The 27,768-nt window shown below is 54.2% G+C and overlaps 1 protein-coding gene across 2 annotated transcripts in view; it reads right to left on the minus strand.

Moving 5' to 3' along the window:
- Positions 1-27,768, minus strand: part of SH3RF1 (SH3 domain containing ring finger 1) — a 108,032-nt gene that overhangs the window by 30,223 nt on the left and 50,041 nt on the right. For both annotated transcript variants that reach the window (XM_032471010.1, XM_032471011.1), the window contains exons 3-5: positions 11,528-11,803; positions 10,649-10,744; positions 5-292 (exon numbers count right to left, since the gene is read on the minus strand). In XM_032471010.1, coding sequence (XP_032326901.1) covers positions 5-292; positions 10,649-10,744; positions 11,528-11,803 — 660 coding nt within the window. The remainder of the gene's footprint in view (positions 1-4; positions 293-10,648; positions 10,745-11,527; positions 11,804-27,768) is intronic.

Consider the following 27,768-nt stretch of genomic DNA (forward strand, 5'->3'; position numbering starts at 1 on the left):
GTACCTGAGATGGGGCGCTGCACGAGAGCCCAGCCAGCTCGCCGATGCGTGCGGCAGCTGCAGGGTTGCTGGAGCTGATGAGGACCGGGGGGCTGATGTCCATGGAGTGGCGCTGCTGCCCGGCGTGCGTGGACTTGCCCGCCGTGGTCAGCGACGTGAACGAGTGGCGCTTCCGTGTGTTCTTCTTAGCGTCTGGCTGCTTTGGGGCAGTGGCTGAGGGACCCTCTCCGGCCCCCGTGCCCGGCCCGGGGGGCTGGTCCCATTCGATCAGCTGCTTGGCCGCCGAGTTAAACTGCGAACCGACAGAGAAGGAGTGAGAGGGTAGTGGGGGTCCGCTCTCAGAGCGCTGAGCCCAAAGCCGGGCGGCGCCGCGTCCCCGTCTGCACATGCAGGTGCCGCTCCTCCCACGGTGGTGTCCCCCTCCACCCAGGCGGCCCTGCGCCCACACCACAGACACGTGTTAAATCAGGGCAGACTGCTCCAGGGCCGCACCGACAAGGTCAAGAACATTCCCCTCGAGAATTGTCAGAACGGCTCGTGTCAAACTTTGCCAGGAGCCAACGGAGACGTGCTTCCGCCCACTGCCGAGACACAGAGTGAGGGGAAGGGGGCGCTGCCTGCCGGGGGCCTCCGGTCAGAGCACCGCGGGGCCTGCAGGGCCCATCTGGGCGGGTCCAGGGAACAAATCCACGCAGAGTGCCTCACGTTCTTGCGCAGGAACCACCTCTGCCCCCCAGGCCCCACAGAGCCTCACACCCACACTGGGGGCACTCCTGATAGATCCTTGTCGTGTCTGTGCCATTATTTTCTTGTGCTCACATTCTGAATTATGATGGGGTGAGACATGAAATCTAAGTCCTGCTGGCAAGTCAGCCTGGTCTGTCTGAAAAGTCGTTGGAGTGTAAAGTTAGGGCACAGGGGTTTGGCAAAAGCTGTGCACACAAGACGGGGAAGCAACCTCAATGTCCACTGACAGATGACTGGGTAAAAAGCTGTGGTATATCTGTATAATGGAATACTACTCAGCCATTAAAAAATTAAATGATGCCATTTGCAGCCACATGGATGGACCTGGAGACCATCATTCTAAGTGAAGTAAGGCAGAGAAATAAAAAAACCATATAATATCACTTATATGTGGAATCCTTAAAAAAAAGACACAAATGAACTTATTTACAAGAGAAATAGACTCACAGACAGAAAACAAACTCATGGTTACCAGGGAGGAAAGGGGGTGGGAAGGGATAAACTGGGAGTTCGAGATTTCCAGATACTAAGCACTATATATAAAATACATCAGCAGATTTCTACTACACAGCACAGGGAACTATATTCAGTATCCTGTAGTAACCTCTAATGAAAAAGAACATGAAAAGGAATGTATATGTGTACGTATGACTGAAACACGACGCTGCACACCAGAAATGGACACGACACTGTAAACCAACTTCAGTTAAACAAAAAAGCAGCAGCAGCTTGCCTGGGACTGGGAACCAGCAAGAAAGGGGAGAGAGCCGGCTTCTGTTTTCCCTGAGACAAAGCAGGGCGTTTCCACACAGCCTCCCTGACACGCAGCCGCACAGGGACTCACCTGGATGTTCCAACAATGGGACACACTGAGCACAGGCAGCCTCTTGGGAAACACGGAGGAGACAAGCAGTAAGCCCCCCAAGGGGAGCGTGGGGGACGCCAAGGATGGCAGAGCGCTCCCCACGCCAGCACTCGCCTCTGCCACCAGCGCTCCCCCCACACATCCCGGTCAGACCAGGCCTCCTCGCCCCGCGGACGCCGACGTCGCCTGGGAGAAGGGCGATCCCCGCGGCGACACTTCAGGACGAGGAAGGGCTCTGGCACAAGGGGCTCAGGAAGCTTGCTGGCGGTGGCCCCGTGGCTGGTGCTTCCAGACGACAGTGAAGTGACGAGCGAGGCCCTGGGGCCCCCCGGGGACGCCACCTGGCCTGCTGGTCTCTACTCGTAAGTAAGTGCTGCTTTCAAACACGCGCCTACCCCTCCCACAGATTCCAAGGATCTTCCCATGCGAGAACTTTCGATACTTACGGGCGTGACGCCCCAGGAACATCCAGCAACACCCCAGTGCAGCCAGGGCCGCAGCTCTGCCGTGAGAGACACAGATGTGACTGCCCTCCACGGGTGGCCAGGCGGTGCATCATCACGGCCCGTGGCTGGGAGACCCAGAGTTCACAGATCCTGCCTGCGCCCGGCCACCCCGCCTTCTGAGGGGTCCCAGGAGAATCGAATGCCCAAGGTGGCAATGCCACGTTTTGTTTTCATGGCGGGAGTGGCCCAGGCCTTGGGACAGAGCTCAGGAAACCGCGGCAGACCGTGTGGTGCTGGGGTCCTTCTCCCTGCGCAGGCTGGGGACGAGGGGCCTGGAACAGAGCTGATGGAACAGCTCCTCCGTCCCTCACCTCACACGGAGCACCCAGCCAGATGGCAAGCCAGCTCCCGCGATGCCAGGGGACTGGTCTGGGCTGCCCCCTTCCAGGGCAAGCGCACCTGGACCCCAGGGCCCAGACCCTCAAAGGCACGACCTTGCCAGAGCACTGGACTAGGACCATCAGCTCGGCCCTAGTGGGTACTGAATAAGAACCAAGGAAGGAGGTGAGACATCCTCCCCGTGGAGGCCAAAAATACGAGGAGAAAACTGTTTCATTGACTTGCCATTAGGAGAAAATGAACGCTGGGGTCAAACCACAGGCTCCTTAGCAGCGTCTGCCTTGAAATGGTCTGAAACGTTACGGCCGTCACGCTCCCACCAGCCCACCCGGGTACAGTGACCGCCGTGCTCACAGCGCAGGGTTCCACACGCTGAGCTCCGTGCAACACCTGACAAGTCAAGCAGGGCTCCCTGTGTTTCCTGCAGTTTTTCTCAACAGGAAGCTACTCTCCTCGTGCCCTTTTCCGTTCTTAAATGTTCCGTGGAAGTAAGTGTACACTGGGCACCTGTTATGTGCAGCCGTCATGCCACGTGCTGGGGCTCTTCGATGCAGAGAAACCGTCCCCGACCCGGAGGAGCTCAGACAGACGTGCGTCAGGCAAGAACTCCCCGTGATCGCCCACGTCCGGCTTCCGGCACTCCATGTGATTTCTGAGGCTGATCCACGTTGCTTCTCGAATTGGCCATTCTCCTCTGTACATTTCCGTGTGACCCAGCCCCAGTGGGGCGGGTGGGCAGGAGCGGAGGGAGAGCCCACACCCCCAGCATGAGATGTGAGCAGAGGCTGCTTGGGGAGGGCGAGCAGGAGGGAGGCTCCAGCCCAAAGGTCAAGGCCGGGGGGCGGCCACAGCGGCACCTCTGGACCAGCGGAGTCTGATCGCCGTGCGCAGGAGACAGCCCGGGGGCTGACCTAGGACTGGGCCGGATCGGTCCCCTACGCTCACTGGATCCACCAGGACCCGAGGTTTCCTGTGTGTTTCTTTCTACCGGGTACTTGCTCACCAAATGCACACAAGCGAGAAACGTCTGTAAACCCAAAGGACGCATTCCAGCGCCACACTTTATGGTCGAGGACCTCACTGCCAGATGTGGGAATGCAACACAAGAAATACACATGCATCTCAGGAGGTTAAGAACACGGAGTTGCCATTAAATTCTATGTAAAAATGTGCTGATGGCACAGGACACACTGCCAGAAATTCCACGTTGATGTGTAATCAGTTAATAAACTGGTGAATGAGAATTCCCCCCCACCCTGGAGCCCAGAGTGTGTGTGTGTGTTGGGGGTGGTGGGTACTGGGGGGGATCAGAACGGGAGAAGGACACACGGGGACTCTGCAAGTGTGCCCAGGACACCACCCTTCCTGCCTGCAGAGAAACGTCCTCTCCGCACACGTGATGCCTGTCACCAGGGGCGACCGCTCCACCCCCACTTCCCAACACTCTTCCTGTGACACGTCTGCTTCACTGCAGGGAGCAGGTTCTGTGGGTTTAGTAACCCAGATGCTTCTCACTGCCACGTCAGACGCACACGTGCGACGCTAGCAGCCCCTTTCAGGACACGAGGCCGGACTCAATTCTTGCTTAATTAAAATGAACCCACTCAGCTTCTTAAAAAGCCTTACTATCAAATTTAGGATGTAAATAGTTATATAATAAAAATGTCAAATAATAAAACCTCAGCCTTTCAAATACTGGTTTTAACTGCAGTTTCTCAGTTGCCTTATAAAAGGCAACCTCTGGTGAAACTGCTGAATTTCAATACTTGAAACTGCTAAATAGTTCATCACTTCTGGATATTACCCTCTGAGGTGTCAGAGCCTGAAAAGTGGTCATTGTTCTAGATGAAAAATCAGAGCGTCCTGGACACTGCATAAGCGCAGCCTGGTGGTAACAGGGAGTCTGCAGCCACCCCAGGAAGGCTCCATCTTCCCACGCGCTCTGGGGCTCCGGCGGCCAGGGTCTGGGCCTGCACGGGATGCTGGACAAAGATCCCATTCGCTTCTCAACAGCTGGCTCTGTGTCCCTAAACAAGATGCTTAACTTGTTCAAAAAATAGAAAAATAATGAACTAAATTATGGTTTCGCTCCGAGAATGTGAATTACGCAGTGATAAAAACGGATGTTTAGCTGAACTCTAGTAAGGCAGAGAAAGGTGGACTCGTGCGTGTTGTCTCCTTAGAGCACGGGGAAAAGAAGGAAGGGTATTTACCACAATGAAACGGGGTGGGACCAAGGGTTATTGGTTTCCTTTCCAGCTCTTCTGGGATGTGATTATATCACACAAATAAAATCATTAAAAATGCTCTGTGTGTCAGATGTCTCTCCGGGGAACCAGGGAAACACTGAATTGTGCAGACACGTAATTATCGTCTGTGAAAACGGCACAAGGCAAGTGCCAAGGAGGTTACGCACGAGGAGAGGACCGTTTGGTTTTGCTTCTGCAAAGGAGGATCAGGCGAGAGAGGCTTCCTGGGCAGGGACAGTGTTCACAGAGGAGGGTGAGCTGCCTGCCCCAGACACGGGAGCGTGGGAACACCCGTGGTGAGCTGTGCGGGGAGCAATTCCAGGACACACCTTCAGGGCGCCCCGGCAGGGGGACGCCTTTGCGGATTCCCCGGGGGGAGTCCCTGTGGATGTCAGACACAATTGGTCATGCCCCTCGGCCTGTGTGGAGGCGCCACAGGACACCTGCACTTTTATGTTCTGTAACACCACCCCGAGCACTGGAAACTGCCCGTTCACACAGCGAGCACTCGATAAGCATTAACCCATCTCAGGTTTTTCCTGACGGAAAACAAAGGAAACTCTTAAATTAGCAAGGCTGCCGTGGAGTCAATGGAGTGTAATAAAGTCCCTTCCCTCATTCCAGGCCCCCTTTGTGCCCAGGTACGGTCAGGCCGCCCCGCGCGGTCTGCGGGAGTGGTGCCTCCCCGAGCCAGGGGACACCCTTACCTCCTGTCTCTGCAGCAAAACCAAAGGCAACAATGACTCACGCCCAGGTGACGATGCTCAGAAACCACGGAAGCCCGCCCGGGGGACAGAGCCCATGGCGCTGGGGAACCGCAGTCACGGCAGAGCCGCTGCACACAGCCAGCCAGAGAGCGAGCTGGGGTGAGTCTGCCCCTGGGTCCCCAACAGTTAACAGACCTCAAAATGACCGAGAAAGCGTGGGAACCAATGGCCTTCCTGACTGTCCCACAATTTCCCCACGTGTATTTCATACGAGTTACTGTGGAACGGAAGGGGGACGTGAGGCCAAGCACATGGCAGTTCTCTCTCCAGCTTCCCTCCCATTTTCCCACATTTCTTGTTTACAAAAATGACTTCAAATCAACTGAACGTTTCACTTTTTCATTCGAAAGAAAACTGAAATACAAATGACAGAATCTGTTCCTGTGCTGTTCAACCAGCTCCCTCTGATTACGAGACTGAAGGCGGTTATCTGACCCTTGCCCTCAGGATCCTGCAGGACAGAGACTCTAAGTGGAGCAGTGAACGCTGCTATCCTGAGCCCCTCCAAGGGTCACCTGGCAACTTCAAACCACGCGCCCAAACCTCCACTCGTAATTCCATGCAGCACAGACGGGCTCTCCCAGGGCCCCGACCCCGCAGCAGCAGAAGCCATCACCCCCCTCAAGGCCACCCGTGCTCCCAGAGGCCCACGCACGTGACTTCGGCTGACAACACAGTTCTACTCCCTGGCCACAGAAGTATCTCTCAAGGTTTGTCTACGGGCTGGTTGTAAACGCTGCGAACAAAACACCCTTCCACCTCACAGATGGGCAGTTCACTGTGTGCAATTTGTTTTTTAATGACTATCCTGACAAGCTGGGCCACCCCACCTCTGCTCTAAGCAGACCAAAGGAATAACCTCACATGGGCGGGAGTCCATCTCCCACAGGGAGCCTGTCTGCACTGCCGATGATCGGTCGGGCATCCCCATCTGACCCGGAGCCTGGCTACCATGACTGCGGTCCAGAGAAACCCTAACCCATGCAGAGCCAAGTACTCGCCCAGCCTCATTTAAAAAAAAAATCTCCGTAAGATCACTCGAGAGACCTGGGCTTTGAGGACGGTGACATCCTGACGTGACACTGAGAGACGGTAACACACGTGCCTCAGCAGGGATGATGGCAGTTCCAGCAAGGAGATGTGGTAGGTGACAACGTCTAAAGCCAGTCATTCTTGCTGCCGCTTCAAAAGGTCCTTGGGTTGCTCATGTATTCATTCAACCAACATGCACTGAGGGCTGAGCATGGGCAGGGGCTGGGCAGGGACCTTGGGGACGGGGTGACCCAGACCCCAGGACACTGGCCCAGGGCTCGTGTTCTACTCGGGCGTGGACGCCGGGAGACGGTCACCACCCCCAGACGACACGCTGCAGCATAAAACATGCTACGAACCAACAGTAACGGCTCCGTGGGGACACACTGTCACCGCTCACCCTGGGGGCCGGCACCCTGCACACCGGGCCCTGGAGGAGCTCCCCCCGGGCGCGGCGCAGAGTCGGGGGGTGTCCCACTATTTCACAAGTGAGGAGACAAGTCACTCCAACAGCCAGTGGTCCAGCCAAGCCTGGAACCCAGCCACCTGGGTTCAGAGTCCAAGTCTTTCCCCAGGATCGCAGCACCTGCTGTGTGAGGTGCAGCAGGAAGGGGAGGGGCCCCGGGGGTGAGGCGGGGAGGACGGGCCTGTCCCAGACGACCCGACCCGTCCTGTCAGAGCCGAGACCTAACCCTCTTCCCTGCGGCCGTAACTAAAGAGGAGGCGGCTGTCCCCAGGCCAAGCCCCCCCCCCACACGTGTGCAATTATTTTCTATTACATCCACAGCAAAACTGCTGAGTAACTCTTTCTGTTGTTGAAAAAACTGGGTAAGTGATGCTTTAAATGAATGACTGGGAATCAAAATATTGTATGACAAGTTTAACAAAAAGACATAATTCATCATAAGCCTACAGGACACAATAATGTTTGCAAACCGTCCAAAATTACGTATTTAGTGCTTACTTCACTCAGAGCGTTCCCTTGCTAAGAATCACGGCATTTTTGTCCAAATGACCACGAACAGTGAGTGAGTCAGCTCCGAATTAACAAGGCTGTGAAAGCTCCCATCCTGTTCTTCAGAAGACTGGTGTTTTTGAACGAAGAGAGAAGCAAGCAACTGGTTTCTTTTTAAAACCTCACAATTCCGTCCTTGGCAGATACGCCCTTTCATGCACATCCTGCCACGGTGTCTCTGAGAAGCCCCGGGGTTTCCCCAGGACACGTCTGCCCCTCACCGCTTCCCAGCGTGCTCAGGTCTGGGGGGTCTCGTCCGAACAGAACAGAAGGCACAGCCTCTGTGGCTCTGACCAGAGACTCGCCAGAACGGAGTGTGTCTGTGATCAGGACAAGAGAACCCCAATCTTCACGGCCGGACATGGACTGGGGGACAGAAATCCAGGACACTCACAAGGCCATCTTCTCCCTGCTCACCCCCATGTGACTCTCCTCCTCTGCTCAAACCCTGAACACTTGAGTCCTTTAATCAGAGGTCATCGGTCAGCAGATTACCGTTTCCCCATGCCCTCCACACAGGTGGGCACAGTCCTGGGGCTGCAGGAGGAGGGGGAGAGGGAGGACACCCCACCCTAGCAGCCCCCTCCCGCCCTTTGTCCCCCACCCAGTTCTCCCCTCGCCCACCACTAACACTCAGCCCCTAGCTCCATGGCTGGACCTCGACCCCTGATGCCTTGCTTCAGGCCCACAGTCGCAGCCCTGGCCCGTCCAGCTTAGTCTCGGCCAGAGGCAAGTTCCTCGGGCATTTCCACTAACAAGCCAGCAGCAGGTGTCGGGGGTCCCATGTCTACAGACAGGCCTGTGACAAGCCAAAGGGCCGCCCCCGGGACTGAGCTCACTTCCTTGTGAGACGTGGCGCTGAGACCCTCCTGTTGGACCATCACTGCCCTCCAGGCCCTGGCCTGAGCTGAGCTCCAAGCCTCGGGGCCCAGGACCCAGCAGAGCCAGGCGCTCTGACGTGCCGTGCCACCTCCACCGTCTCGGAGCTCTGGGTGACCGAGTGGGGCAGCCCTCGAATAAAGCCACAGCTCCTAACACTGGTGGAGACGTGACTGCGTGGCTCCAAGAGGGAGGAAGTGGCTCACAGCTGGATCAAGTTCGTGACACAGTCTGTTTTTAGTGGGGCCGGTCTGGGCCCTGGAACGTTTCCCAGAAAGTCATTACTTGGGAAAGGGACCCACTTTTGATTCCCGGGGGGAGCTGGCCTCGGTCCATGAGAGACCGCCTGGTGAGACAGTGTAGATGCCACTTGGATGGCCAGATTTTGGTAGGTCACTACTGGAACCTGCCTGCCCCTTCCTCCCCTCAAGGCTGAGCCCACGCTGATCCCCAGGGGACCCGCTCCTTCCGGAAACTTCCATCTGACGGCCTGACATCAGAGAGAAGCTCAGAGTCTCCCAGGGACTTCGTTCACTTGGTCTTAACGGGTGGAACTGTGGCTCCAACGAGGAAAACGCTCCGTGAAAGAGAAGAGGCCAGAGGGTGGCAGGACCTCCCCTCGTGGCAGGGGCTGATCTTCCCAGCTGACGTCGGAGGAAAGGACCCTGATGACTGGACGTTAGTCCGAGGGACCCTCGGTGGCTCCGCACTGGGGTGGGGTGGGGGGATGTCTGTGCTCCACCTGTCTGGTGACAACGGCACATGGCCCTTCCCTGTGTGGCCCACAGGGCACGCTGGCCTGGGGACTGACGAAACCTAACAGGCAAAGACAGGCTTTCCTCATGAAGCCTGCGCCACCCATGCTCCTCACAGAGAGCGCCCACAGGCTCGGAAACGCGGCTCATTTCCACGGCCCACAGGGGGAACATGAGCGTCACGGACAGGAAGGACTACCTGAGACGTGAGCATTTTTTTTCTGCTGTTTTCTTTCAAAGGAGGAAAAAATTTTTCAATAAACAGGAACACCTGAAGGTTATGGAGAAAATTCAAGGCTCATACGTGGTCTGAAGCACGTTTCATGGATACACGGCAGCCCCGCTGGTTTTTATGGAAACGTGGCAAACGCACTGTCTACGGGGAGACTGAACGCCGGCTGCGATGCCTTCGGTCTCCCTTCCTGGGATCGTGTCAGGACAAGGACCTCAGATAAAAGACGGGGACGTAAGTGACACGGTTCTTCCTTTTTCACATGCTTACAGCACATGCTCGGACATCAACAACAACAGTTACTTTCAATTCTCTAAACAGTCCGCGCTGTCTCTCCCTTGAGAACTCACTTCTTCCCAGAAGCCATTGGTGACCTCAGCTAACCCTGCAGGGCTGTTTGGGCTGGGGTTTCATTCCTTGAAAATGCCTTCTATTTGGTTTTCGGCATGAAATTCTTACGACTAAAGGACATGGAAGTTTACAAGACATGATGTGAACGAAGCCCTATGTAAACTGTAACCTCCTACTTCAGTTTTAACTTGTGTTGTTCTCTAAAATAATACAACTGTGTGACTTTATCCAAATTCCCAAGAAGACTGCGCTGCGTCAGGCTGGCCACAACCGTTGTGAGCAAAGCTGGTTAAAGGGGGAGGCGGCTAAGTCCTGCTGGGGGGTGGGGTGGAGGCGGTTCCTCGAGTGTGTTTCCTGGAGGCTCCGGTGCTATAACCACCGCTCAGGTTCTGAGAGGCGGCAGGTGCAGAAGGAATGAGTCAACAAACAGACACGCTCCTCTCTCATCTCCGTCGGGAACGTCACCAGCGTCCTGACCCCAAAGCTGCCAAAGGGAACAGAAGAGCTGCAGGCAGCGCAGGTGCGGACGGGCGCACGCGGGCACATTTACGAGACTCGCAGACGCTCTCAGCGGAGGACGAGCACAGAGGTCCAAGCGTTCCATGTTCCACTGTCCCCGAGTCGGCAGGAACGGGAGGGCAGGATGAGGGAGTCCCATCCAGCCGTCTGGAACGGGGCACCTGCTGCTTTGTGCTGTCTGGCCTTTTTTTTTGTTTAATAGACTAAGCTTTTGTCTTTGTTTTCCTTCCTCACTTAATTGAGGCATCATTGATAGACAACACTGTATTGCTTTAAGATACAACAATGATACAGGACGCGATCCCAGGACTGCTGAACACTCCAACTGCACCGTCAAGGTTGACTGGCCACGCAGAACACCAACGTGATGGAAGCTTCTAGGGTCCACTTACCTCGACGTAGGAGATTGGAAATATCCCTATCCTGTCTGCCAGCATGCCCTCCGCCCAGTTCACGTCCACTCTGCGGATCACAGTCAGGACGTCATCCTGAAGAAAGAAGGAGCATCAGTCCACCTGACCCCAGGGGCTTCCCCAGCGTCCCTCGTCACAGAGGGACTCGGGCCGCGGGAGGACACGGAGCTCCCGGACGTGAAGGCGGGGTGCTGGCGAAGTGCCTGGTCACCATCAGTCAGCCTGGCGTCCTCTCAGGCCAGGCAGCTGGACGACCACGAACCCCTCCACGCGAGGGGCCGCCTGCTTCGTTCGTTCAGACCCTCAAATCCCCCCTGGCCCCCGGAACTTCTATTTTGGGTGGATTCTCTGATCCTCTCCCTTCTCCCTGATAATACACCAAACACTCATTTCAGTGCATAGCCTACTGCTTTTCTTTACTGAAAAACACAACATTCTGCTTAAAATTCCAAAGCATTTTATCAATTCAGTGGATAGAGTCTGGTGTGTTTTTCAGCAGAGAAATTTACATATAAAATAAAGAAGTAATGATGTTTCATTTTGTAATTCATAATTCGGGGAATTAAAATCCCTGAGTGGCACACACGTGCCCTGAAACGTAGCTGAGAATTACACGGAGGCTCTAAATCCGAAAATGATACCACACAGAGCACCAGTCAAAATTACCTTCCACAGAGATCAGTCCCTGCACAGAATCACGGTCTTCGTGACTCTGAGAAGACGGCTCCCTGGTGTTTTAAGAAGCACAGGGACAGAGTTCACATAAAACCACTGAATCTCTTTGCAAAAGGAAACGAGAGTGCTGGCCCACGTATTCGGGTCCCGAGAAGAGCCGGCCAACAACCCATCTAACTTTACCTTTGCAAACGGAAGGCAATCTTTGTCCGCTTCCTTGTCTTTTACTTCGAAGTCATAAAGTGCTTTGCACTGAGGCGGGGGCTGAGGTAACGGTTTGATAATCTGCACAAAATTGGTGGGGAAAAAGCCGTGGACCCCATTGACTTCCCCGTGGTACCAATTTTCATCCACTTGTCTCCGCAAGATGATGATGTCGCCTTTACTGAACTTCAGGTCCCCAGGCTCCTTCCCTTCGTAGTTGTACAACGCTTTGGCACACGGTAGCTGAGGTGTCCCCTTGAGGAAAGAAAAGAGTCTTCATGAAAGAATGGCCCAAAATGTCTCAAAGTTCAACTCTATTATTTCATCTATATTATCATCACTGTTACCACAAATCCATGCTTTGCCCTAGGAAGAAAGTATCACATAAACAACTATCTGTGAAATGACTGGATAAAGAAGCTGTGGTATATCTTTACAATGGATTACTACTCAGCCATGAAAAGGGATGAAATAATGCCATCTGCAGCGACATGGATGCACCTGGAGATTGTCATTCTAAGGGAAGTAAGCCAGAAAGAGAAAGAAAAATACCATATGATATACTTACACGTGGAATCTTAAAAAGGCACAAATGAACTTATTTACAAAACAGAAACAGACTCACAGACTTATGGCTCCTTGGGGGAAAGAGGGTGGGAAGGGATAAACTGAGAGTTTGAGATTCACATATAGAATAGATAAACATATAGATCTACATATAGACTATATTAACAACAAGTTTATACTGCACAGCACAGGGAACTATGCTTAATAACTTGTAGTACCCTAGAATGAAAAAGAATGTGAAAAGGGACATACGTATGTGCATGTATGACTGAAACATGATGCTGGACACCAGAAACTGACACATTGTAAACTGACTACATTTCAAATAAACAAACAAACAGACAGACTGTGCGTGCGTTGCCAGAAAGAGCAAACAAAACCAACATCACGTGAGAGTAAGGCAGCAGAGCACCCACGCCCGCTGAGACAGTGTCCTGTCCGCAGCCTAACTCCATGGGGCTCTCAGCACACGGAAACGCCAAGCCAGCCTCCCAGGCGTAAAATTCAAAAACTAAAAAACTTAATTTCTGATATTAGTGACTCTACTCAACAGGATAAGTGACAAGCAGCAAGAAGAGAAACTTACAGAGAAGCGCAGTTCATTAGCTCACTAACTGCTCTTAAGTCTGGTTGACCGGAATCAGAGCTACACTTTTGGGTAAAACGTTTCCCACTGCTTCTGACTGGGGGTGGGGTGGGGGCAGAAGACCTCGGCCCCTCGGGACCTCGAGTGTGCACGGGGCTACCCTGTGCCAGTGCGTGCGGGACGGTCCCCGGTCCCCACTGCCGCCGCTTGGAGCGTCTACCCCGTAACCACCGGCATGCAGACCTCACAGCCTGAACGCCATGGCCCGACGCTGCCCCTCCCTGCTCCGGGAGCACCAAGGCTGACGTGCCAACAGACGAGGTCTTCAGTGTCACTGATCACATTATGGTTTTAAATGGCAGCTTTAAAATGTGTGTGTGGCCCCAGGCAAACTAATCACCAAACAGACCAAACGGGAAACTTCCCGATGGCCTGCGGGTGCCCGTCCTGGCGCACCAGCTGTCACTTTAAGGCGACCTCTGGCCTCTCTGGGTCACGGCTGCCTACTATGTCCAGAGGATAAACGGCAAACCAAACACACCCAGACTTTTGCTGAACAACATTCCCGGGCTCCAGCTTTTCACAGACTGACTCATTTATCCACCGCCCGGGGAACACTGGCCGAGCTCTGCCTTTTCACTCGACGGAGCACCAGTGCTGCGTCCTGCGGAGGACGGGGCACAGACATTCTCCTGGAGGGACGGGTGTCAGACGGCACGACACCACAATGCAGGGACCGCAGGGCCGCAGGGCAGGAGCCGTGCAGGGCAGCAGAGGGCCGGGGCCTAGGGGCGAGGGGGTGGGAAAACGAAACACCTCCAGGGGGAGCACCACACGGCCAGGTCTTCAAGGAGACAGGGCTTTGCAGGCAGAGCTGGAGCAGAGGAAAGAGAAAGGCGGGCGCTCCTGGGGATGCAGGGCAGAGGGACCGGCTTTGCAGAGCGTGCGATGCTGCGGAGGAAGCCGGGCGGGCGGGGGCCATGTGCGGGGGGCCTGAAAGGCAGGCTGAAGGGTCTCCATGCTGTGTCCTTTGGCTGATGATGAGCTCCCCGGGTCAGCAGCTCAGGGCGGCCCAGGAGCCACGCAGGCAGGCGCACTGGGTCGGAGGGTGGAAGCGCACCGTGTGAAGCACAGGCCTGAACGGGCTGAACTTAGGTTTCGTCTTTGTGACGGAGTAGAGCAAGGGGACAACTCCCGCGGCCCCGCCCCCCCCCACACGCAGACCAGTTCTGCACCCTGTTGGCCACAGAATGTAGTAATGCAGGTTTTAAAAATTAGTTTAGTTTCTAGACAGAGATTGACAGCCTGGCTATCTTGTCAGCCAAATGTTTTTTGCTCAGTATTTCTGTTTGGCTTAAGAGGAAGAGCCAGTTCCTGGCTCTCAAATGACAGCGGCTCGTCCAGTGTGTGGTTACTGGGAGCTGCTCCAGGGGAAGTCAGGACCAGAGCCTTCCAGAAGTCCTGCAGCCTTCAAGAGCCCTCTGCCCTCTGGACCCTGCCTGAAGACCCTGCCTCTTGTGACAGGACCCCTGCTACCCTTGACCTAGCCTCAGAAACAACTCCCTCTGGTTTCCCCAGAAGGGGGCGCCCAGCAGGACGCTGGTGCAGCACAGTCCTGGGAGCTGGGGTCACCGTCTAGGCCAGGCCCAGCCTTGGGAAGGATGCCTGTGGCTGTCCACCTGCACAGAAGCGCCTCACCGCAGTGCCCACTGTACTGTGTATTTCCTGAAATCTGCTGATCACAGGTTAACAGTATTTCACAAGGCTTTTCTGAGGAAACAAGTCAGTAAACAAGCAATAAACATTACTATGAGAGACAGACGGAGCACATGCAGGAGAGACAGAGAGATGACGGAGAGATGGAGAGATGGAGAGATGGAGGGGTGGAGGGGTGGTGGGGGGGTGGTGGGGGGATGGAGAGATGGAGGCAGAGCCGGAGGACGGACAAGCACGGCCGTGAAGCAACATTTGGAACACAGCCAATGGGACCTCGATCACGCAGCCCTGGAGCCGGGGCCCCAGCCCGGCCGCTCACCTGCTGTGTGATCCTGAGCAGGTGAACCTCTCTGAGCCTGATTTCATCCCGTGGGGCGCAGTGAGGACTGAGTGAAGGGATGTGTGTAAACCACCGAAAAACGGCCGGCAGGGAGGCAGGGCTGCGCGTTTGCACGACCATCGCTGATGTCGCCACCCGGCAGAAAGCCTGTTCCCCGAGAAAACAGGGCTCCTGCAAACGTCTGTCTCTGCAGCCGGACACTCCTCCTGCTCACAGGGTGGTTGCGCTTCTAACGCACGCTCCCTGTGCGAGGTTTGAGGGCCGCTCCCCCAAGGAAGGGATCGGGGCTCCTAGGTGGCCTTCCTGAAGCACACACTTGCTTTCTAGCGGAACCCACTCGTCTTCTGGTTGAACAGAAGAAATTACAGACCCACTGACACGCACCGATTGACGGGGCGGCATTTCCTGCGCGGCTGTAGTTCATCTGGACAGAGCTGATGTAAGGCCCTGGGCACCCACATGAATTAACTGGAAATCCTATTACAAACTCGGTGACAAATAACTCTGTTTGCCAGTGTGGTGCTCTTCTCCACCTCAGTTAGCTCTGTTTGGCCCCCTCTGTCCAAATCCAGGCCAAACGTATGCCCCAGGACATAGACTCGGCACTCAGAACCGCCCTGGGCCGCTCCGAGAAGAGACGTGTGAGGCTGCTTTGTGACACGCTGGGCTGGGGTTTGCTACCTCACGGGTCACTTCCACACACAGGCGGCCTCACGGACTGACTCACATTTCCACCACAGCAAATCCACTAAGTGCTGCTAAAATCATCCCGCACTCTCAACACAGTGAGGGCAAGGACAAAACTTCAGGTGACGGTGACGTGTCTCGCAGCCAGCTGCGACACCTCCCCGCGACTACCACCGAAGCTTCCCCAGTCCCCCCCGACACGCCAATGAGGTTGCTTCCGGGAGCAGAGCCACAGAGCAGGAGCCCCAGGGCGGCCACCCCACCCCCAGCGACAGCCGTGCACGTGGCGCGTCCCTCTGCCTCATGCTTTTTCAATTAAATCCTAAGAGGCGAAAAGGCCAGTTGGTTTCAAACGTTTCCCAAGAAGGCTTCTCGTATTAAATGAAACGAATTCCGCTCTGATTTCAAACCAAGCAAAGTTCACTGATTTTTAAAAGACTTACTTCCCACAGACTGTGGATGGTTAAAGATAAATGGTTACACAACAGACCAGGTTTTCCTCCTGCAACACCTGAGGGATGAAGCCCAAACAAGCCTACAACTGACCTCACGGGCAAGTGCGTCCGGAGCCCAGGCCCTCCCGGGTCACCTCCCGGGAAAGGCCTGGGAGTCGGGCACCCTGCCCTCCGTGCCCCGGACCGGCTTTCCAAACGGCTGCCTTTCCCCTGTCTCCGCCATCCGGCCGCGGCCCTGGCATCCACAGGGCTTACGTTTCACTTGGCTCCACATGAAAGGGAGGCTTCAAAGGACAGCGGGCCAGGGGGACGGTGATGCGGCGGCTGTCACCCGAGCCGCCCTGACCACAGAGCTCGGCACTCCAGGCACGTGGGGTTTTATCCCAAATCTTAATCGAAAATACATTTCCCTAAGCAGTGACTCTTCTGCTTGTACAGAAAAGGGTAACCATGAGTGGGCCAGTTTTACTTTGCAAATAATGTCTGCTTCCACGTTACACACACGGGTGTTTACAGGACATTAAAATCCTCATGAGGCCAGCACACCAACACTTCTGATCTGATGTTTTACACCCCGTTTCTGTGCCATCAAGCGCATTCCAATGTATCTGACAAAGCGCTGCTGGATGATGTAGCTGAGATCCCAGCACATAAATAAAACATTCACCGCCAATTTATTTTACAGACTGTAAATGCCAATGCCCAGATACACATGCAAGACAGCCTCTCTGAATTCAAACTCCTTCATGCACTTCTTACTGCTTCATAAAGTAAAAAAGATTCAATGACCTACTAAAAAGAATGTTCAGAAAATACTCCTGCCCCAGGACCGGCAATAAAATGTGTACAATTTAATAATTTAGTTGTGTCTCAGCTGGCATGAACTCTGGCAGATTGCAAGCTGAGTGTCAAACCCTTCCAGGAAGAAGGGGGCACAGAGAGGGAACCGAGGCGAGGGGCAAGGCACACAGACAAACAGGCAGCAGGATGGCCCCGGAAGGGGCTTTACAACGCTCCCTGCGCAGCAAGACACCGGGCGGCTTTCCCGACAAAGTGAAACGTCTACCAGGATATAATCACAGCATTTCATAAAACATGGATCCTTTAATAGTTAGGGGGTCTTAAGTCCTGATCTCAGAGTCTGGGGGTGGGGTCACCTCTCCTGCTGTTTCCCACCTGGGTTCACCCAGCTGCTAAGGCCCCAAGGCAGCCCCACCACGATGCCTCTGTGCCCCCCCATGCTTCCACAGCCAATGCATCTGCAAGCCTGCGGGCTCCACCTTCAAAACACATCCCATGTCAGTCCACCTGGTACCACATGCACTGTCACCAGCCAAGGCCACCCTCTCTAATGGCCACTCTCCAGACTGGAGTCTCCCGTCCACGCTGTCCTGCCTGTTAACCTCCAAGTGGTTCTCCCTGTGCTGAAAATAAACTGCCAACCCTTCTCACACCCCCGAGGCTTTCCAACACTAGCCCTGCTCCCCTTCCGCCTCCCCCGCACCTTCCTCCTCCACCTGCACCACTGCCCCAGGCTCTCCTGCCCCAGGACAGTTCTGGAAATGGAACATCGCCCAGGTCTCTGCCAGGCACAGCAGGGGGTCTCCCTGACCTCCCCCCACAGCCTCCAAACCAGCCCCCTACTGTCCCCCCCCCCCACTCTTCCACCTGCCCCCACCCCTGGCATTCATCACACCAGACGTTGCCCTCCTCAGTCACTTGTTGGCTTGAAAGCTCTGAAACACCGCAAGTTGCCCTGATCAAGCCCATGTCCGTGCCCAACAAGCCACAGGCACTCAGTGTGCGTTGTTGTGTTTTATAAGTGAAATGATTGTGTCCTCCCCAAAATTCACACACTAAAGCCCCAACCTGCACCGCGATGGTCCCGGGGAGGGGCCTTTGGGAGGTGATGGGAGTGGGATGAGGTCACGAGGGCGGGGTCCTCGTGATGGACTTAGTGCCCTGATTAGAGGAGCCGCCAGTGAGCCCGTCTGCTCCTCCCTTGCCCCATGCCTGTGCATTGGGAAGTCGTGGGAGCACGTGCTCGAGGTCGGTGTCTGCAGCCCGGGAAGACTGTGCCCACCAAGGACGGAACCTGCCAGAACCTCGGTCTTACTTCCCAGCCTCCAGATTTGCTTAGAGTAGCCCGAACGCACAAACACACTGGTCAAGCGAATGAACAGAAGGTGACCTGGACAGGCGGCTCTGAGACACCCCAAGGCCCTGCAACTGTCTGTCCTTCAGGGTGGCCCCGTCCGCACCAATAACTTGAGTGAAGGTACTCAGGGCACGAATGTGCCGGGACACAAGCCCACAAACGTGCTGGACGACAGAAACATGACTGGGAGGTTTTCACCGATGATCAGCATGGACCAAACAAAGCCCGTCCTCACTAGGGTGGACGCAAACCCGGGTACTTCATGGTTTAAAGCCTCTTGCACGGGTACAGGAAACCACAGTGCACCTGCCGTGACAGCAGACTGAGCAAAACACATGCAAGGCCCTGCTGTCAACAAGCTCGGGAGCCGCCGCCAGTGACGTGGATACCACGGGCGCGTGGGTCTGCAGGACGAAGCGCTGCGACAGACGCTCCATGACTGCCGTCACTGACACGCGGAGAGCCAGTCCGCCCGTGCGTCCAGCTTACGAGGGACACTGGTGACACGGTCTCTGAGTGCAGAAGGTGAGTGCCCTGGAAATCGTGCAGGAAGGACTGCAAAGATTCGGGAAGAAACCACCAGGAAGGAGGCTGAGCGCAGGAGCAGCGTCGAGCATTTTCGGCGCGGGTGCACGAGCCACACGCAGCACAGCCCGCAAGGCCGAGTCATGGCCACTCCCCCCACCCTGGGCATGCTGACCACGCTCACCCTGGTGAGGGGCATCTGATCCCAAAGCTCGCATGGGCGCTCAGGCCTTGGCTCCCGCACGTGGGGGCCTCAGGAGTTACATTTTAGCAACAGTGAACCTGACCCCTGTTTTGAGGTGTAGAATCCTGGGGTGCTGGGGCTGGAAGGCACCTGAAGGGTGATTCAGCCCAACTCCGCGTATCGGGACGAAAGGTGAGCCCAGCCTCAAAATCATGCAGCGCTTAGCGGCACCGCCAGGACCCGAAGACCTGAGAAGACGTTACTTTTGGGGGCAGAAGGGCTCTGGCAAACGAGACGGAGTGGAGAGCCTCACCCTGGGCTGGCTAAGTGGGCCGACTTTGGTCACAGGGTGACCGGACGGAGGCAGAGGCAGAACGGGGCCAGTGCGGATGCCGATGCAGAGGCTGCACCGTCAGGCCCCGAGCAGGCGGTGGACGACCCTGGCCAAGGGCCTGTGGCCTCCAGACGCGGGAAGGGGCAGGAGGCCCTCCCAGAGCATCCAAGGGCACTGGGCTCGGGGTCGGCACAGGGGACTCCCGGGGTCTCTGACCTCCAGGACTGTAAGATAACGCGTGTGTTGCTTTAAGTCACTACGGGTGTGGTCGTCCTTTAAGGAGCAGGACAAAACTGTCACCATGTGAAATCAACAGCCAACACACTAATCTGGGGTCCAAGGCCCCAGGGACAGATCCCCCCTCCCCCACATCTGTCTCTGCGGAACTCCGGGGCGACGGGGGTGGAGTAGGGTGCAGCCGGGCGCCCCGAGACCAGCCGCTGAGGGCCTGGTGCATGGACGGCCCCGCACTGACACTGAGCAAGGCCGTCCTCCGTTTACTTTAGCTCATTCTTCAAACCACATTTGCCTCCACGTGAAATAAAATTCACCTTGAAAACGTGGTAGAGCGTTCTCCTTGAAAGAAACAGGTGGACTTTCCAAAAGGCATCGTGTCTGAATCCTGTATATTTTTTTCCTAAAACATATTCTGCCCACTACACCATCCCAGAAGCCTCGGTGTCCCTGGGAGGTGACAGTGGGAACGCACACTCCTTCGATTTCCAGTCTGCAAGGGCGTCTTAGAGGGGATGTGGCCGTGTCAGGCCTTAGATGGATGCAGAAAGGCCGTCCACACGTGGACACAGCGTCTGAATGGCCAGCCAAGGAGCCATGGACACCCTGCACAACCGGGGAAGGTTACCAGCAGGGAGGGGACATGAACCCCCTGGGACGCCCGTCACCACCGCCGGGAGGGAGGGCAGGGCGCTCAGTGTGTCAATGACAATGTGGGTCCAGCCCACCCTGCCCTCCCCACCCTGATGGTTGTGTTTCTATTTAGTTGGTTCAGACTTCGGTTGTGGCCCACCTAAGTGAGTGAGATTCAGTAACACCCCCCCAGACACACGGTGAGATGCTAAAACAACACTAACTCCCACCAGATCCGTGTGTACATGAAGCGAACGCCGACCCGTTCAGGCTATGTCTTTGTCCATTTTAGCATGACCACGCCCCCACCCCTCCAAAAGCAACTTCAACCCAACACCTGCAGGCACTTCTAGTCCCCAACTTTTAAAATCTAATCTAAACAAACAAGCACTTTAAACAAACCCTCCAGCATCCCGGGCTCCCACCGGCGGGAGGAAGTCTCAGCTGGCCGTGACCCCGGCTGGGCTCTCGTCTCACGCTTGCTCCAGGGAACGGACGACGCTGTAATCTTTTCCGGGTGACGTCAGTCAGATCTGAAAGGAGCCCAGCCCAGGTGCTCAGGGAACGCGCACCCTGTCTGGGCCGAGCCGGGGAGTCTCTCTCCACACTTGTCGGGGACCACAGTCCTGTAACTGCTACGCCAGGAAGGGGGTTTGGACACCATCCACCCCACTCCTCTTGCTTTATGGAAGGAACAGAAGTGCAGTATCTTTTCTCTCCCATTGCAGCTAAGCCCTAAACCCCTGCTACCTGGAGCCCTCGCGGGTGGGCCAGGCGCCCCGCGCTGCCCCAGGTAAGGGCCGGAACAGGGCCGGGGCTGAAAGTCACAGCCTTTCTGTGAAATTCATCCCCTTCCTTTCCTCCCAGGGTTCGCTGGTACCCCATCTCCTTCCCTCCTCTCCCCATCTCTGTCCCATGTCCAGAATTTTGTTTTTAGCAATCGCTTTGGAAAAACCTTTTAATAGAGGACTCTAGAAGATTCATTAATAAGATCTTTTAGGTACCAAAGAAATTAAAATAAGGGTGAGATCTGAGGCACCCTGATACGTGAGTGTTAACGTCCCCCCACCCCAACCCTCTCCCAACTACACATGGAAATTTCATGGAAATTTAACTATATATATGTTGTCCAGTTTTTATTTTTTGTTTTTTTTTTTTGTGCTAGGACCACCTCACATGAGACCTACCCCCTTAACAGATCTGTAAGTGCACCCTCAGGCCCGGTAACCAGAGGCACCGTCCGCTGGGCGGAAACCGAGGACACAGCCATCCTGCATCATTGACGCTCTCTGTCCTAGGACCTGCGTCTTTGCTCACCCTGCCCTTTGAACCTCGGTCCTCTTACTCCCATCCTTCCAAGACCGTGGTGCCGGAGAACAGGGGACAGGGACCGGCAGGAGGTCCCAGGACCCGGGGGACCTCAGGGTCACCCAGCTGGTCCCTCCTACAAGTGGCCTCAAGGCTCGAGGGAGTCCATCTCCCCCTTTATTTCACCAACGGACAGCCACCCTTCCCGACCACATTTTTCAAACTAAGAATGAAGTTGCGTGGTCTGACCAAAACAGTCCTCGCCTCTGCTCCCACTGCTCCCCAAATCCCCTGACTGGGCCTCGCTTCTCTTTACGGTTCTCACACCCCACAGCGTGTCCGCCGGCACAGCGACACTCTGCTGGGCGGCCCTTGCTGCTGAGGGCCGTGTCTCACCTACGCAGTGACGAGGCGGCGTACTTCTCTCATTTACTGCTGCCTCCCCAGCGCCCAGAGAGCTGCGCCTGGCAGAGCCTAAGTATTCAAGTCATTTTTGTTGAGTGAATGAATGGAGTTTTTGCGGCTTATGTGGGAGAAGGAAATGGAACATTTGAAATGGAGACAATTCTGGAAAACCTAAATGTGTGGTTACCAAACTTACACTGCATCTCCTCGAGCGCATGCCATCCGCTTACTATCTTAAAGTTTTTTGTGTTTCACTCTATAAGGGAAAAGAAAGATAACACATTATGATGGCTGATTGGTCAGATGCAGCTGATTTCTGTATTCAAACCAGGTAAGACAGTGGGCATTTACAAAACAGAGTGACCCAGAAAATCACTCACTGAGCAGGTGCCTGTTCACGAGGAGGAGCGGAACAGGACCCACGTGGGGGATAAAGGCCCAAAACAGACTGCCTTCCAAAGCAGTCTTATCTCCTAACACCACCTTGAAAGTTCAAAAGCCCCCAACAGCGTTGTGCCGGAGGCCCTGGGAGAATGGAAGCTAACATACGTAAAAACCGACCTCCACCAGCTGAAAATAAGACACTTCATTGGTCTCCCCCCCAGGTTCATTTGGGGATTTTCAGGTGCAGTCTTGCGCTCAAGTGACTTACAGAGGAAAGGGGTCTCCCTAACACAAGCGACTGGCTTGGTTCCCCGTCAAGGACCCCACTCCTTCCTGGGCAGGACAGAGAGGCGGCAGCGGTCCAGACGTCAGACGTCCCCTCTGCTTCCCCAAAGAGACCACACCAAGGCGTGGGTTAGCCGGCCAGGCGAAGGGGACGGGTGGCTCTTAGTCGTGTTTCTCAAAACATTTTAATACCTGCTGAAATTTTTTTTAAAGTCAACAAGAAACAAGTGAGCAAGGACATGACCACTGGAAGCCTTTGCCAAGGAAAGAAGTTACGTACAAAGGGACGGCTCACTCCCAGGACATCAGGACATTTACGAGACAAATCAGAGCTGACATGCTCTCCATCAGCCCGGCTCACGGGGACGTCTGTTTGTTTAGTAATAGCTCCTGTCACACTTTCTGCCCAAATCTGTGACCTGGGGTCGGGGGTGAGGGGCTGAGAGCCTGAGCACGGTCCTCAAAGATTCAGGAAACCCACTTGCAGACGCACGACACCAGGCACCCTGTCGGCAGGCGCCCAGGACCCACACCCCTGCCCTTGAAACCCACTTGCCGGAGCCGAAGCTGCCCTACCGGACCCCTGCATCCTCCCAGCATACTGGGCCCCTGCATCTTCCCAGCAAAGTGGAAGCCCGCATCTTCCCATCACATCGGACCCCGGCATCTTCCCAGCACACCGGGCCCTGCATCTTCCCAGCACACCAGGCCCTGCATCTTCCCAGCAAAGCGTCTGCTGAAGGCACGGTAGTAATACTCTTTAGTCACCCTAAGTTATAAGCTGTTTCCAGCTCCACCAGCAATCCCAGGGGACATCACACACACACACACACACACACACACACACACACACACACACACACACACACACACACACACACACACACACACACCAACACAGGTCTGACCTTCCAGGCTTGAGGATCCTGGAAAACGAGGTGGTGGAGCCTGGAGTGGCGTGGGACCAGCAAGGCTGGGAGGTAAGCCCTGGGCTTCACTCCATCACCAGCTGCTCCGCCTCCCCGAGCCTCACGTGAGAGGAGCTAGTCTCCTTCTGAAAGATTCACTGAAACTGAGCAATGCAATGGTGTCCTAAAGACAGCGAGAGCTCACGACCCTCAGCATCAGTCCACGGCAACCAGGCATCACCCACGAGCCACTATCCCCGGACTGTGAGCAGACAGGACTCCTAACCACCCAAGCACCCGAGGGGCGAGACTGGGTTATTTTTCACATGCAGGGTTCATGTGAAATATGCCAAGACAAATTCTGCGCCCAGCCACTCCAACCACACAACCCTCCCCTCCTGTCCCGGCCTCCCCGGAGACCCCAGGTTCCTCCCCCCAGACAGCCACGGGGGCCGAGCAACGGGGCCCCAGAAACCCAGGCGCTGAACCAAGCCTGTTCCCCCAGCAGCAGGACCCTGGGGCGGCCACACCGCGGTCTCGGCAACCGCCTCTGAACACCCTTCCCGGATTCACAGCACACAAAGTAACGAAAACGTCATTGTAACCATTATAATTCCCTGAAAACCTGATGGGAAGAAGAGCCACATCTAACAACACTGACATACCCAAAATCTTTACAGCTTTCCTGGCTTATTTAATCATTTCCACCCGCCTGCCGCAGCTCAGTAAGTTCTCCATGGAAAGCTCTGCGCAGGAGCAGCCAAAACCGGCCAAACAATCTCTCCCACCCTCCCTGCGCCAGTTTTCTGGGTGTGTGTCAAGCTTTCAGCAACAAGTGAACACATGCTCTTTTCTCCTCCAATGTTTTGGTGGCTGCGTCACCAGGGAAATAGTTTATCAACGCATCGCTGGTAACCAACTTTCTCAATGGAATTACATAGCCAGCGTGACATTTCAACAAGTGAGGTATAGTGGAAAAGCAGAAAGAAATTTACACACACACAGAATTTCTGGGAATACAACGAAATGGCCTCATTCTAGCAAAGATGGCTTTGGCGTAAACAGTTATTCTGAAGAGACTCTTACCGGCTCAAGTAGAAGTTTTTGCAAGTGTCTAGGCGGAAGCACTCTGGTTTTCACAATCCTATTTCTGACGAACATTCAAGTGCCCCCAGGATAGTGGCCACTGATCCCAATAATGAACCCAACGCCCTCCCCCAGCCACTTACATCCATCCGCCCAGGAAGGATGCTCTGCCGTCAGCCGGCTGCGTCGTGGGGCAGCACGGCCTCAGTCCCAGACCATTAGTGCACTCCCTCCCCGAGCTGAAAATAAAAGCCGCATCTCCCTGCACGCTCAGAGGGAGTGGGCACGGGGAGGGGGGGGGATAAGCTCTGGATCCCCCACTACCACCAAGCCTAGTTGGCTGTGTGCTCTCGGGCAAACAGCTCAGCTTCTCTGAGCTTCGTGTCTGTGTCGTGGCTGAAGGGAGGACAAGTGTACAGACATCCGAGGCTGCAGTGCTTCCCCAGCTACACTCGGGTTAAAGTTCTAAGTCTCAGCAGGAACCCCACGTCAGCCTCCAACAGAAGAACATGGGGACCCCTCTCCCTAGGGGTACGTGGGGGACAATTTCTCCTTTCACACAAATCAGCGGCTGCAGCCACCCCAGGGCAGCAGCGTCCTGCTCCAGTAAACACAGCCAGCAAGTCTGTGAGCTGGGACTGTCACTCCAGAACGGTTCCCGCTGGGACAGACAAACTGTGCCCAGTCACCCAGGATGCTCAGACAGCCGTGCGGCTGAGCAGTCATCCCAGGGCAGGCCTGCCTGGGAGCACGTCCCTCGGTGGACGTGGTGAGGAGGCAGGGGCTCCGCACGGTCCACCCACCACCTGATGCGGAGGCCCGGGGTCCGGGAACTGGACCCGAGGACAAGGTCTCTATTCAGAGCCCAAGACACACTCGCTTGCTGGCCCCAGAGGACAGGGCGCCAGCCTGGGGAACAGCCGAGCGGAAGTCGGACTCGCAACCTGACGAGTCTTTCCCAGGTTTACGTACCTCTCACATTACGGGGTTTTTCTGCCTCTTCCTCCCTGGACATTTGGTAAAATCTTCTTTTCTCAGCCGTGCTAAGGCAGCCTAAGTGGTGGGGCTTTTGTTCACATTTGGGCCAGAGGTGTAGAGAGCCATCCTGGCAGCTGGCATGTGAGCGGCTGAAAAACTGTCCCCAGAGAACCTCCAAAATATTAAAAGAGAGACAGACAGACAGGGACAGACACACATGCCCAGAGACTATAAAGCCAAGACAGTTTTCCATCTAAACATTTTTCTGTACAGTTCAAAATGACTGAGTACGTATTTTAACCTTTTTGTTGTGAAATAAAGCCCCCACAGCAACACGCACAGAACAAGACGTGCAGGTCAGTCACCACGGAGGGAAGCACTCCCCTAACCGCTGCCAGGTCTCGAGATGGAGCCTGTCAGAACTGGACGCCTCCCGGCAACCAGCCCCTTCCTTTCCCAAAGGCACAGTCAGCCTGCCTCTTTCGTGTCTGTTGTTTTTGTTTTTCTTCTGTATATGTGTGTGTGTGTGTGTGTGTGTGTGTGTGTGTGTGTGTGTGTGTGTGTGTGTGTATATTTACTGAAGTATAGTCAGTTTATAACATGTCAATTTCTAGCCCATAGCATAGTAGTTCAGTCATCCATGTACATATATATATATTCATTTTCATATTCTTTTTCACCATTGGTTACTACAAGATATTGAATATAGTTCATAGCAGCACTATTTACAATAGCCAAGACATGGAAGCAACACAAATGTCCAACGACAGGACTGGATAAAGAAGCTGTGGTATATTTATATAACGGAATACTACTCTGCCATAAAAAAGAATGAAATAATGCCATTTGCAGCAACATAGATGGACCTGGAGAATGTCATTCTAAGTGAAGTAAGCTAGAAAGAGAAAGAAAAATACCATATGATATCACTCATATGTGGAATCTAAAAAAAAAGCCAAATGAACTTATAAAACAGAAACAGACTCACAGAAAACAAACATACCATCATCCTGCCTCTTAACCTAACTCCGCATCCTTAGACACAACGGTTCCGCGGTCCTTTTTTAAACGTCGCTTAAGGGAGTCACAGTCTGTGTTCTTGTGTGTCCAGCTTCTCCTGCTCCACATCATGTGTGTGAAATTTATCCGTGTCGTTACAAGTACTTGTCCGTTTATTCATTTACATCAATGCATATTCCACTGGACGAACGTACACCCTGTCCGTCTAATCTTGGGGAACACCTGAGTTCCCTCCAGGTTTTAGTTACTATGAATGTGCTGTTATGAACATTCCTGAACACGTCTTCTGTACACACTTCTGCTAAGTGTCTACTAAGGAGAGATCGCTGGAGTGCAGGGTATATGCACACCATGCATGTCTGCAGATCACACCAGCCTCCTAAAGTGGCTGGACCAATTCACCTTCCTCACTGGGAGAGCCAGAAAGCACCAGCTGCCCCAAGTCCCTGCCACACTTGGCAGAGTGCAGTGGCATCTCATGGTGGTGGTACCTCCCATTTCCCTATAAAAAACTATGTTGAACACCTTTTCAAAAGCCTGTGATATTTTAACTCTGTATATTTTCATCCCAGCAAGACACTTTCTATTCTACATAATCTCTCCATAGTCATATTTGTGGTTGTAGCATTTCTAACCACCTGGGATAATTTTTCTCCTCCCTAAATAACACCATCTAATAATATATTCTTAGGCTAAAATCTGTTGGTGACAAAATCTTTCAACTTTTGCTTGTCTGAGATGTCTTTATCTCACCCACCCTGCTGGAGGGTATTTTTGTTGGGCAGAGAACTCTCGGTTGGCGGTTACTTTGTTTCCACATTTTGGAGACATCATCCCATTGCCTTCTGACTTCCACTGTCTCTGCTAGGAAGTCAGCAGTCAATCTCAGCGTAGCTCCTTGGAAAGGAATTTGTCTTTTTTCCTCTGGTTGCTTCTAATTTCTTCCCTCTGTTTTTGCTTCCATCAGTTTTACAGCATGACTAGGTAGGAGCTGCATTTTGTTCATCCTTCCTGGTGATCACAGGATTTCTGGAGTTTGCAGACAGAGGTTACCTATCATTTAAAAAGTTCTAAGTGATTTCCTATTCAAATACCCCTGTGTTCCATGTGAGCTCTCGCCTGCTTCCAAGACTTCAGTTATAAGCAGACTAAAAGTTCTCACCACGTTCTGTAACCTCTCTGTATTTCTCATCCTTTTGCTCTCGGGGTTTTATTTTGCATGTTTCTTTCACCTGTTTTTCAGGTTGCTAAATCTGCCCTTGGTTATACCTAATCTGTTGTTAAATCTAATCTCTGCATTGTCAATTTGATTATTGTAATTTGCAGTTCCAGAACTTTCATTTGGTTCTTATTTATACTTCCCAGTTCTCTTGAATTCTTGTCTTTCTTCAAAAATAGTAAACAGAGGGGAGGGTATAGCTCAGTGG

This window comes from Camelus ferus, chromosome 31 (assembly GCF_009834535.1).
Source record: "Camelus ferus isolate YT-003-E chromosome 31, BCGSAC_Cfer_1.0, whole genome shotgun sequence".
Lineage (NCBI taxonomy): Eukaryota > Metazoa > Chordata > Mammalia > Artiodactyla > Camelidae > Camelus > Camelus ferus.